The 13733-nt window shown below is 45.1% G+C and overlaps 1 protein-coding gene across 3 annotated transcripts in view; it reads right to left on the reverse strand.

The window, feature by feature from the left end:
• The window catches only part of AMDHD1 (amidohydrolase domain containing 1), a 69326-nt gene extending 57750 nt beyond the window's left edge, over window positions 1-11576 (reverse strand). For 2 of the 3 annotated variants that reach the window (XM_063927587.1, XM_063927586.1), the window contains exons 1-5: window positions 11294-11576; window positions 10837-10943; window positions 6475-6539; window positions 4353-4630; window positions 1975-2200 (exon numbers count right to left, since the gene is read on the reverse strand). In XM_063927587.1, coding sequence (XP_063783657.1) covers window positions 1975-2200; window positions 4353-4630; window positions 6475-6539; window positions 10837-10943; window positions 11294-11430 — 813 coding nt within the window. In that variant the 5' untranslated portion in view covers window positions 11431-11576. The remainder of the gene's footprint in view (window positions 1-1974; window positions 2201-4352; window positions 4631-6474; window positions 6540-10836; window positions 10944-11293) is intronic. The other variant, XM_063927585.1, reaches the window with a different exon arrangement.
• Between the last annotated feature and the right edge of the window lie 2157 nt (window positions 11577-13733).

Here is a 13733-nt window from a genome sequence, read left to right on the forward strand (position 1 = left end):
CCCTAACCCACCCGGGGTCCCTGCTAAGGGGTCTATTCAATGCATGTCGGATCCTCTCCAATGGAGAGGATCTGACAATGCAATATGTAATTTGTAATCCAACTGGTTTTGCCCGTTTTCGACAATGCCAATCCAACTTTTTTTTAAAGTCGGATTGACTTTGTCAAAAAAAACGGGACTAAAACCTGTTGGATTTGGCTGCAAATCCGACAAAACACGTAGATCCGCAGCTAATACGTCGATCCACGTGCTTTCCAACAAGTCCATTGAATAGGTCGAGCCATGATTCAACCTAAAAAAGTCGGAAACTGACGTCTTTCCGACTAGACAGCAGTTCCGACTTCAATTGAATAGACCCCCAAGTCACAGGGGGTGGCGGCTAGGGACAACCTCCCCCTCTAGAGCTTCACCCTAACCTCTCCCATTCCAGGCCCTAACCCTTATACTTACCTTCAAGATGTCGACGTTCCGGTGTTGGGATTCCGTGTGGTGTCCGGGATTCCGCCGCTGGCATCCTGGCCGCCGGGATGCTGACCTCATCCCGATTGAGGACAGCGCCCCTTCCCCATCCCAAATCTAAATCCATCTGTTCCTATTAGGAATGTGCCACTCCTGTAGTACAACCTTGCAAATGTGCATATATTTTTTTTGTTTGCTTTGCATCTCTACTACAGGAAAGTGTATACGGAAGGAATTGGTTAAACAGATGTGGCACTGTAGAATACACTTCTACTACACCTAATCATTGTAATAGCTATGTTGTGAAATCTACTTGAGCTCTGGATTAACCAGCACTAATTTAGTACATTTATAGATTAATTGGATCATCCCATAATTGCTGTATGGTTCTTCAGTCTTTCATTGACACAGACATAACAAGCTCATGATAAGAAAAGTCAACATAACCAAAAAGGTCAAGGGGATAGATTAGATGTTATGCTTAAAGAAAACAAACACATGAATGTGCAATGATACAGGACAAAACTATTATACAGGGGATCATAAAAAACTACAAGAAAAAATAAAAAGAAAAAAACAAACCACACAACACACACACTGACCAGAGTAGTTTAGTCGACCAATGATTAAAGTGACTCTTTTTGCCTGGGCAGCACAGTTTTGAAACACAAATGAAGTATGGAACATTTAGTGCCACACTGGTTTACAATTGTTAAACAAGTCAGAATACCATTTAGAATCTCAACAGGTAACTTTCTGTTCTCATTTGGTTGACACATAAGCATATATTAAACATTGCATCTAACTCATCTACTTCCCAGCTAAAATCTTCAGCTCAACACAATTTGTTATAAAAGGATCGTGGTCACAGGTTTTATCTTATACTCCTCTCGCTATTCATTTAACTAGAATCTGTGAGACATCCAATGCTCCTGTAAATAAAAAAGGTCATAATATGTAGACTTTTTGTCAGCCTACATTAAACTAGTTGTGTAGTAACGCAGAATCACTGGCTATCCATAGCAACATCTGATTAAGGATTGGGACTGCAGGTAAATCTGGTTATTGAGTACAAGTGCCGGCTGGGCTGGTGGTACAGGTGCATGTTAGACATCCCACTCCTTATTGATAGCCATCAAGGCCAGCCCGAAAGAATGTGACGATTCCACTTCTGTTTTCCAGCCACCACCAGCTAGGAAGAGACTGGGCGTGGGGCCCAGGCTTTCCTATTCTACGGGATGGCTGGCCTCTGCTTCCTTCCCTCCATGCCCCACCTCCACCAACTTGACAGCCCCAGAGACCTCTGAAAGGCTTATAGGAGGAGTCAGTCCACAGCATTTACAGATAAGGAAAGTTATTAGTAAATAGACCAGGTAAAAGGGTATTGTGGGGTTCAGTTAAAACAACAGCTGAGCTTAAAACACCTGATAGTGTCCCAAGCTGCCAGGACGGGTGTAGTATGGCATGTCATGATTACATACACACACTCTATATCACACACAGATAGCAAAGTACCTCAGCAGAATTCATGGGGTTCAGTTCATCGCCATGAAAGTTCAGATGTAAACCTATAGCTTGCCCAGCCTGTAGAATCCTTCTTGTGGACTCCAAGTCAAAGACTCCTTTTTCACAGAACACATCAATATTATCTACATGAATTTCACCATTCACTGCCATTCGCTTCAGAGCAGGGAGATGATGTTCAATGATGTCATTGGTGGCTTCTTCTACTGTCTTTCCCCTTATTATAATGGAAACAGTACAGTAATAAATGGGATTATGTCACTACCTTAGCGTATGCAAAATCCATCAGCAATATACAAGGCACAGAACTGTTTTCTATTTACAAGAGACATTTATTTTATTTTATCTGTACTACATTTCCTTCTGTGTAATAAGCAGGGTTTCCCATGGAAAGCACCCCAATATATAAAGTAGGCGGTGACCAGACACTATGGGCCAAATGTAATAGAGTGAGAGTTTCAAAAAGTGAGAGATTTGGTAAGGTTTTGCAGTTTTTCTTAAAGTGGCAATCAAACACAGAGCAAGATCAACATGGGTTTTGCAGTGTAAATGATTGCCACTTTTAAAAAACAAAAACTGAAAAACCCTTACCAAATCTCTCACTTTCTGAAACTCTCACTCTATTACATTTGGCACTAAATGTTTAAAGAACAGGTCTGGATGTGGCCGTGTCTTCAGGGTTCTTTCTAAGCAACAGAGGAAAACTATTTAACATGTTTATTTAGAACCTCAAAATACCATACCTTTACTACTTTAAAGTCACTATATATTTAACACTAAAGATAAAGAACCTACATGATAACACACACAATCTTCTCAACATAATGTGAAAAATAATATTACACTACAAGAGAAAGTTTTAGTAGAAAGGTATCCATTTATTTTTCCCTGTTATCAGTTATTGACACTGTTTACAGTGATAAAAGATGTATTACCATAGTATTACCATAGTAATTAACAATTAAAGAAAAAAAAAAGAAAAAGAAAAAAAAAAAAAAAAAGAAATGCCGGACAGCAGCTCAGAGAAGGTTGCGAGTCAAGTTGAGTCTATTGTAATAAATTAGTTATTGCACTGAAATGTCAGCGTTGTTCTGAGTCACCATTACTCACTACTCCTACGCACCCATCAGACACGGGAAACCATAGTGACAGGAAGGAGGAGTGGACATGGAGACTGTCTGCAATGCTTTCCTCATAAGTCTGACATGATAAACTATTGGGCATCTTGAACTTAATAGAGGTGGCGGTTGTTAAACTTCTAAGATGCCACCTCCATACAGTACTTTCATTTGAGGGCAGGGGCTGATGAAGAGAGGAGGGGTCCCATGTGCAGGCTCCTTGTGGACAGTGCGTGTACAGGACTCATGGAAAATTGCACCTGCGCATTACTCCAGGGGACATATCTACAGTGAATGCATGAATCAACAGGAAACTGTCCGTCAAGTGATTTATGTCACCAGTGCCGGCCGCTAAAGGACTCCGGAAGGGTAAATATATTTATATGGGTGCAGTGTGTGCCCCCCTGTACCCAGGGGCCTGTGTGCATGTCACACCCTGCACCCATTATAGATACGCTAATGTCTGAGAGGCATACTGGTTTGTGGGTTGGGGGGGCAGGTTACAGTGGGCTGAAGTCTTGCCTAGGGTGCCAAGGAACCTTGCACTGATCCCGGTCACTAGGCAGAAATATTAGATAGTACTTAGCATAATAATTGATTCAGTTGGACTTTTTTCTTTACATAACCCACATGACAAACCTATTCTTTTTTTAAATCAGCAAATAGAAATAAGATGAGGAAATTACGGAAAAGCAGATGATAGTTTAGTTGAGGTGGGATGACTGCAGCATAAAGCACTATTTTCCACTCCATTACTACAATTGCAAAACATTAATAAATGTTCTGCTTTGCTTACATTGCTAGAGATCGTGTGCAGACTTGCTCCACTTTAGCTCAGATCAGGATTAAGACCTGGTGCTCAGCTCACTGTGAGCCAGGGCCCCAAGCACAAGGCAGCATGCCCTAAGAGAAACATGTTCCAAGTTCTGATATAGTAACAGAAGTGCCAGCAAGGAAAGCCCTCCGCTGTAAGTCTAGATGCTAGGTCTGCCCACTAAAATATGCAGATAGAGGCCTGAAGGTAGACTTTGGATGGTCTGTCCCTACAGTCTGGGCCCCCCTCAAGCACCATTGTGCCCTAAGTAAACTAGCAGGTATTCCAGCCCTGACTTGGACCTGTATATGTGGTGCATAATATTGCACTGTACAGTTAGTGGATTAGGTCAGTGTGTAAACTTAGTAAGAACCCAAGTGTTCATTTTCCATTGTATACAAGATGTGCCCAGATATGGAAAATCCAACCCTCCTTACTTTGGTACAGAATGTGCCCCGCAGTATGTAGGAGAGATGCCAATATCCATTTCTCTTTGTGCTCGCTCAATCACTCTCAGCATCTTCAGTTCAGTCTCCAGCTTCAAGCCATATCCACTCTTGCACTCAACTAAAGTGGTTCCGCATCTCAGCATGCGGTCCAGGCGCTGCCTAAAGCTGCAGAATAGCTCTTCCTCAGAAGCCGCTTCTGTGTGCTCTACTGTGAAATGGATCCCACCTCCAGCCTGATGGATATCCATGTACGTGGCACCTGCAAGCTAGTAACATGTAACACATGTGAAGGGGGTGCTCATACACATCCAACGGACACCAGTTTCCTATATTTTAAGTGTATTATTTAGAAGTCAAACATACAATAGAAACTACAATTCCTAACCAATCGTACACAGCAATATAAATTAGGCCAGGGAAATACAACAACCGGTATAAAGAGGCAGAGCTTATCATTTATTTTAAACGAACCAGACATATTCAGTAACCCTATACATTTGAGGGGACTATAGTAAAGGACATACACTTACAAAATAACATACATTTGTAAAAACATGGTAGAAAAGACTGTTTAGGTAGATATTATGAGGTAGTTAATACGACAAGGCCTAGATGAGTAGGAGAGAGTTTAAAATTGGATCTATGAGGGGTATAAGAGGTGGAGAAGTCAGGAATAGAATAAGCTTCTCTACAGAGCTTGGCTTTAAGGAGATCTCGGGATGTGGCTAAATGTGCGGTATAGAGCAGCAAGTTGGGTGCTCCGCAGGAAAGGTCTTGGAGCATTGAAAGAAGTCATGTGGGAAATTAGAGCGCAAAATTACTGTTGGAATGCGAAGCTTTGGAAAAATTATATTTAGAGATCAGAACAGTTATGTAATAAGGGGCAGTATATGGAAGAGGGATTGATGGAAGTTTAATATGAATTTAAAGCATAAATAAAGGGCTGCCACACACGGAAGGAAAGGAGATATGAACCTATCTGAAATATAGATGGTCTTAGTAGAGATCTGCCAAGTTATTCTTAATAATCCCAAAGGGAAAACAACCAATTCTGTGATATATAATGAAATATGTGGTCTCCTCCACAGCCACGAAGTTCAGCCAGGATAGAGGGATGCAGACAGATACATACTAGTGAATAGGAGACAAGCAAGAATGTGCTGAAATGGGGAGTAGAACGCATTACTTTCAAGTATTCCATAATATTGTTGGCAAAATTTGAAACCCTGCAGATACACAACTAAAATCCCTTTCAGTGGACCCAATTGTCACAGATTGCACAAATCCTATTGCCAACCATGGGCAACCTTAGGGCTTTCAAATATAGGGGAATAATCAATTGGTGTTGAAAACTGGCGTCTGTCGAAAAGACGGCAGTTTTCGACTTTAAGGTCGAATCGTGATTCGACCTATTCAGTCCCGGCAGTTTTTATTCGACAAGTCGTGGAATTCGACTTGTCGAATAGTACGTGAATCGGCGGTATAGCTGCAGATTCATGTACTTTTGAGTGAAACGGGGCCAAATTCGACAGGATTTGGCCCCGTTTCCGACCATCTCAGTCTAACATAAAAAAATGTCGGAATGAGATGCGGGACCCAGCGGAGGAGAGGGGGGAGAGCTGCAGGGACCCAGCGGAGGAGAGGGGGGGGGGGGGGGGGAGCTGCAGGGAGACAGGGGATAGCAGCGCTACAGCACAGCGCTGCAGCAGGATGTCTCACAGCCGCACCGCTCACGGCAGCGTCAACCCGGCTCCAGCAAGTGAGCTCACGCTTGCTGGAGCCGGGTGGACACTGCCGTGAAGTCTGGTGGCTGTGTGACATCCTCCTGCAGCATTACTGTAGCGCTGCTCTCCTCCGTCTGCCCGCGGCTATCCCCGCTGGTCTCCCTGCGTCCCCTCCTCCTCTGGGTCCCTCATCTCAATTAGACTTTTTAAAAGTCGAATTGAGATGAGATTGAATAGGGGTTGTCGGATCCATTCCGACAAACGCATGTTGGAATGGATCCGACCCTAATTGAATATACCCCACAGTAACCCTTTTGTGGCACAGACATTACAAATAAAGAGAAAAAAAAAATAAAAAAAATATAATACACCATTTACCAACTTACCTTCATAGCAAATTCATGCACTCGATCACCAGCCCAGACAGGATGAGTGTGCGCATCTACAAATCCTGGAAAACAAAGAAAATATGAAAGACGGGCATAACTCCCAGAGGCAATGGAGACGCCTGCCTTCGGCTCCAAGCCCTGAATGGGCACCTGCATGTACAGCAGCATCTGCGTGGGTCACAACGGGATCCAAAGTGTGACCGTTGCTCTTCCAATGGAGCTCTGCGGCGCACCCACTGCTGCTGAAGGAGCGTTAATCAGTTCTATCCCAGGAGCCCTACAAAAGGGGACAAGATGGCCCCCGTCTGGTACTGCTCAGCCTGCGCTGCAGCAAGCAATGGTGCACCCGCCACTGCTGCTGGACTGTTGAGATGTGAGCCACCTGTGAACGCTGATTCTGCATGATGCACAGCGTAGCTGGAGCCCTGCCAATTCACGATGAGCTCTGGTCCTGTAGACTGGCTATAGAATTATGTAAGTAGTGTGTGTGGGGTTTTTTTTTTTTTTTTTTAGGGGGGCACCAAACTCCAACTTGCCTCCCAGCAAGTCCTTTATGCCTGTGTAAGTAGGTCAGGGACTCAGAGCCACTGAAAGGCTTCTAGTTCTTACCACTGGATTAGAACACCTGCTCTCAAGGCTGTAAACAGGAGAGATTAATATAGAACAGATAGGAGTAAAGAAAGACCACAAAGCAGCAAAAAGGTCTCAGAGCAATCCACTGTACACAAGGGAAGCAATGCCTTCCCACTTATGATTAAAGTAGCGGTGGCATTGAGGAAGGTGACCTAATACAGTCGGACAACGCCACGGTGGTGGCGTACATCAAATCGACAAGGAGGGACAAAAAGCAGGGCCTGCATGCGAGAAGTGTCCAGAATACTCCTCTGGGCAGAACGAAATGCAAGAGCACTGCCCGCAATCTTCATTCTGGGAGTGGACAACTGGGAAGCGGACTTCCTAAATCGCCACGACCACCACCCGGGGGAGTGGGGACTACACCCTCAGGTGTTTCAACAGATCGACAGGTGGGGTTGCCCACAGATCGACTTGATGGCCTCTCGTCTCAACAAGAAGCTTTGCTGCTATTGCTCACTAACCAGGGACCCTCAGGCGAGCGCAGTGGATGCGCTGACATCGCCTTGGTCTTACCAGCTGGTCTACCCGTTACCTCCGATTCCGCTGATCCCAAGGGTGCTTAAGCGGATCAGACATCAAAGAGTGGCAGCAATCTTCATTGCCTCGGATTGGCCCATAAGAGCGTGGCACGCGGCTCTCCTGGACATGTCCGTAGAGGACCCTTGGCCTCTACCACTAAGAAGGGATCTTCTTCAACAAGGACAGTTTGTCTACCCGGACTTTCAGCGCCTTCGTTTGACGTCATGGAAGTTGAGCAGAACATCCTTGCTCACAAAGGGCTTTCCAAAAAGGTCATTGCCGCTATAGTGCAAGCCAGAAAACCTGTGATGTCAAAACAGTATCATCATATCTGGCGGAGATAGGTCTCTTGGTGCGAGGAACGATTAAGCTGCGTGGGAAGGGTTATTGTTAGGCTGCGGGGAGGGGCTTGAAGCTGTGGTCGGTATTCTGACCACCGGCATCCCAACCACCGGCATTTCGAACCCAGCCCGTTCTTACCACTCCTGCCATCTGCAAGGTGAGTAGTCAACTAATTGCATTCCAGCTATTGTGGAACTACTGTACACATGCCAGCATGCCCTGCCATGTTACAGTGTACGCTAAGATGTGTAGTTCTGTGGCACACTACCTTCCCCTGGGCTACAGACACAGGGCGAGATTCAAATGATATATCACGCCCAATTTCCTTTCTAAAATGATCTCCGTTATTGCGCATATTGCGCCCATGGTAATCAGGTTTACTGTGTAAAGGGTTGGGTGCCTCACTACTCCACGGGTAGCGAGCTGAAATAATGATACAACGTCCCTGAGGGCAGAAACAGAGCGAGTGTGGAAAGGGGTGAAAAGAATTGAATCCCGCCCATAATGTTCGCCTACTGACAAGCCAAGGGTAGTCATGTCATTGGTGGTTTAAATAGAAACGCTCACAAGCGAGATGTGTGCATGATAGACTATTGGCTGACACTGGGCCGAGGTTCATACACACTGCATTTTCTGAACGATACCTAAATGATGAAAACATACTATATTATGTCTGGAGCTGAAACAACCTCTTTTTGACCAACGGTTGGGCTCTGGTGCTGCGTATCCAGTACTACACAATTATAGGTCCTATCTGTCAGATATAGAGGTCTATGGCCTGTGGAGAAGTTACCCATGGCAACCAATCAGCTGCTCCGTATAATTGTATAGTATGCAAATTATAAATGTTACTTCAATGCTGATTGGTTGCCATGGGCAACTTTTCCACACTTTTCACTTTTCATGAATAGAACCCAGTCATGTCGGGCTAAAAATTGCATAATGTCTACCCACTTAACCAGAGCTACATGCTGTCCCTACTAACTGGGTAGGTATTGTGATAACATTTTATTTATGTTAGTATCAAAGGAAATAATGATAAAGTCTTTACATTAAATACATATTTCCTTTGCATGTAAGGAGAACTGACAGATCTGAAAGTGAGGGCCAGGAACATTGGAGCTAGAAGAAAGTTCCTATATAGATAAAGCACTCTTCCGCTGCCTTGACAACCTCGGTCCTCAAGGCACATTAACAATCCAGATTATAAGGCTATCCATGGTTAAATTAAAATAATTGAGGTATTGATCAAAAGGTAGATGTCAGGAGCAGTGAAAAGAGCGGAGAAGTGAGCCAGTGAAGGAGATGCCCATGGCAACCAATCAGCTGCTACGTATAATTTTACAGGATGCACTTGATAAATGTTACTTTAAAGCTGATTGGTTGCCATGGCCAACATCTCCACTGGTCCAATTCTCCACTGCTGCTGCACACATCTCCCCCCAAGTCTCAAGCATGGCTATCCTTAAAACCTGCACTGTGGTTGTGCCTTATACACAGAGGTAGGGAAATACTGCCCTAGACTAGGGAGGCCAATCCCGGGGTCGGTGGGATACCTGGATTTAAACAAAAAAAAAAAAAAAAACCGTCCAGGATTCAATCCCGGGATTGGAAGCTCCAATCCAGGGGAATCGGTATTTACCTACCCCATTGTTTTTTTTTGTTTTGTTTTTTTAATGCCGGGCAGCATTGAGCATCCTCAGGAGGTTCAAACGCTGCCCGGCTCAGTCCTCCCAGTCCCCCGGCATTATGTACTGCGCAGCGTGACATGATGTCAGAGGTCATGCTGCGCAGTCTGACGCCAGCCGCCCACGCCTTGACATCCGCAGCCCGGCTCCCACCCACGATGGTATTTGTTTGAGCTGGGGTGGTGACCGTGTGACCTAGGCTGGGGTGGTGCGGGCTGGTGTTCAACCCAATCCTGGGTATCCTCGGGATTGACCTTTCTTCAATCCGGATACCCGGGATTGAAAAAAAGGCCCGGGATTGGCCTCCCTACCCTAGACGCATGTCAATAGCTATAAGTACTCTTCCCTTCATCAAGAACATGGAAAGAATGAAGTCAAACAATCTTTATACGGATACAATTTGGACAAAAGCAAATAGCATAATTAATAATACCAATGTTTTGCACACTTTGGGGCTGATTCAGAGTCACACGTGATTCACCGCAAATGTGTCCACATTGCAGACTCATGGAAAAATATACCATTATTCCCTGTATTCAGGTTTGGCTGTGTTTATGCTAATACACTGCCCCACTACATCTGCTTGTGAAAGTAGGAGTTATCACAACCATTTGCACCAACCCTATTCTTGGCACAGGACATCCATCTGAAATCAACCAGAACTCAGAGTACACACACTTCTGAATGCCTGGAAATGCTGTCTTCATGTAAATCCTATGTGTGAACATCTGTTGGCACCAGGCCCATACACACTGGGCGATTTTGAGCTGAAAGCAGATCACTTTTGGTGTGTTGAGCTGCTTACAGCTCAAAGCCGCCCAGTGTGTATGGCCAAACGATGAGCACTGATGGGCGCTCCCGCATCATCGCTGGCGGCCGGCGTTCATCTACTGTTATTACCAGTAGATGAACGGCGGGGTGAGCGGCTTTCCATAGAGTCCTGCCCTGCTGACATCACTGGGCTGAAAAGCGCTCAGTGTGTATGCACCTTTGACCCACATGTGGAAATGCAGCAGGGATGTGTGGGACTCTGAGTGTTCTGCAGTACCGTAGGCGGGTGCAGATACTACAAATTGTACTATCCATCCACTGCGTCAGGCCCTTTATCCCAGATCCTCAGGAAAAACACTCTGGTTTATATAGAATAATGTAGGCCTAGTGTAACATCACCTACCTGGCAGAACACACTTTCCAGAACAGTCAATTACAGTCTCAAATAACACGTGAGAAAATTCACTACGGATGACCTCCGTGGGTCCGACAGCCTTTATATAGCCATCACTATAAACAACATGGATAATACAGTATGTTAGACATTGACTAGAGGTCTAGAAGAGCAATAGAATACTTTACTTTTTATGTTTGTTTGTGATCACTCAGCGCATACACATGTATATAACTAGAACTGATTTTATTCCTAGAGAGGCAGATACTTTCATTTACTGTGGCTAGTGACAGTCTGTGGCACCATATGATAATAAGGATAAAATATCCAAAACTTCAATAATTTCATTAAATACTGTGTGTGATTAGTACCAATAAGTGACAATTTTGTTTGCCCATCAACAGGTTCTTCAGGCTTGTTATTGTGTTACATGGAGAGCTGGAACCACAACTTTAATCTGACTTACTTGCCGACCACCAGGCTGGCGTTCTCCAGTACCGCCAAGTGCCGCATTCCCTCCTGCAGCAGGAACTCCTCTTCCTTGCTGCAGACAAGAACCATTTGCGCCGCGTTCTCCAGTAGGAGCTTACAGGTGGCCGACATTGTGACAGCGGCAGCCCGGACGGTGGTGCTCCCTCCTTGCAGTCAGACCTCTCACTGTGCAGCTGCAGCAGCTCACACGCAGGCAGGGAGAGCAGCGACGGATAACGAGGGGCAGGTGTAACCTCCCTTATATTTATGTTGGTGCGTTAGCTTCTTATTTGGCTAACTTCTTATTCACCTCTTATTCGAGCGAGCTTATTATGTGTCCGGTCCGGCTTTCACCGAATTCCCTTATTATTCAGAACACGTATTAAAGCAATTCAATCAAGTTGGATCTCTACGGCATTGTATACACGGAAATGCTATCAAAATTTGAATTGTATTTTGCCAGTGCCAACAAGCTTTTGGGCATGAAATAGGCTAGCAAAGTGGGCATATATACTAATTTTACTGATATGAATACGTAGCTGTAGTATTGTAATGGTTAAATGGACTTGGGGCTGGCCACAGTGCGCAACCCTTCAAAATGCGGTTGTATCCCGAAAGGATCCCCAGCGGCTATTGGGGGGAAGGGGATCAGTATATATTGTACCCTCCAACAATTTACACATAAAAATCGGTACAAACTCCAAAAGGGGGTGTGGCCTTTTTCCTATACTTTCATTGGAAGTTTGGAGAGCCAAAAATCGGTACAGACCATAAAAAAAAAAGGTACTGTACCTGCCAAAAATGTACAGTGGGAGGGTATGTATGTATTACTGACGGTCAGGATGCCGGCCGTCAAGCACTGGCCTAGCTGTGGGCTAGCTGCGCTCGCTACAGGTTCTATTCCCACTCTACGGGTGTCACGGACACCCACGAGTGGGAGTAGCCCCTGTGAGCCGGGATTCAGCAGTTGTGTAAAATATCCCTTAGAAATTGCATGGATGCAGATCTATAGATTGTAAGCATGGGAGTAGGACCCTCCTACTTCTTTGTCTGTTATTACCCAGTGTTTTATTATTATTTTTTCCCCTATTGTAAAAATCCTTCTTTGAAAATCATTACTATTAAGTCTACTTATTTTTTCCTATTTTGGTAATGTGCAGGGAGCAAGTTTCCATTTTCCTTGTTACCATAAGAGGGCTGATGTAATGCAGCCACGCCCCCAGCTGCATATCCCTTATAGGTCACCTTTGTTACAAAGAGAGCGCAGTATCACCAGTTCTTTTGTCATTCCGAGTTGATCGCAGCCAGCAACTTTTTGCTGCTGGTGCGATCAACTAATCTCTGCCTATGGGGGAGTGTATTTTAGCTCAGCAGGGCTGCGTTCACTTGTGCAGCCCTGCTTAGCGTAAAAAGTTTTGTGCAGTTGAAGAGTAAGTCTGGTGCTACTTACCCTGTGCGACGGATCCAGCGACGTTCCTCCCGGCTTTGACGTCAGACATCTGCCCTCCGTTTGCCTGGACACGCCTGCGTTCGGACGACCACTCCTCGAAAACGACATCCAACGGTGAGAATCCGCCCCGGAACGCCTCTCCGCTGTCAATCTTCATGCGATCGGCGCTGCGTCTTCTTTTTTCACTGTGCACATCGTTGCCCGGCAATGGATGTCGCAGGGCAATGACGCACATGCGCAATGCTCAGTTCCGCCCTGTTCACCCCGCAGCAAAGAACCGCTGCGTGCGAACTGGTCGTAATGACCCCCATTGTTCTAACGTTAAAGTATTTTAACTGTGTTGACAGTATTGCTTTAAATAAGATTGTTTATGGTCATATTTAAAGTGCTACTGATGACCCTTAGCACAGATGCCAAGTCTGAATGCCCCAGAATGTAAAAATGTTGTAACAAAATATCCCAAATCGAGTTTCTGATTCTGTCCTATTTTTGTGTGCATACAATGTAAGGATAATTTAAACGGGTTCAGTATGACTTACCGAAACCAACAAGCATGTCGATCCATCAATGCATTCAGTTGTTGGGGAAAATGGTAGCGGCCTTCGAGGCCATACAGTTTGGCCGATTTCATGCCAGAGTATTTCAATGGGACCTGTTGGACAAGTAGTCCGGATCCCACCTACACATGCACCGGAAGATAATCCTGTCCTCCAAAGCCAGGATTTCGCTCCTGCGGTAGCTACACAGTTCTCACCTACTAGAGGGATGCAGGTTCGGGATTCAGGACTGGGTCCTGGTAATTACGGATGCAAGTCTCCAAGGCTGGGGAGCTGTCACAGGGGCAAAGCTTCCAAGGAAAAGGGTCAAGTCAGGAAGCCTACCTTCGCATTAACGTTTTGGAATTGAGATCCATTTACAACGGCCTTCTACAAGCGGTACATCTTCTTCAAGATCATCCCGTGCAGATCCAGTCGGACGATGTAAC

This window comes from Pseudophryne corroboree, chromosome 6, assembly GCF_028390025.1.
Source record: "Pseudophryne corroboree isolate aPseCor3 chromosome 6, aPseCor3.hap2, whole genome shotgun sequence".
NCBI lineage: Eukaryota > Metazoa > Chordata > Amphibia > Anura > Myobatrachidae > Pseudophryne > Pseudophryne corroboree.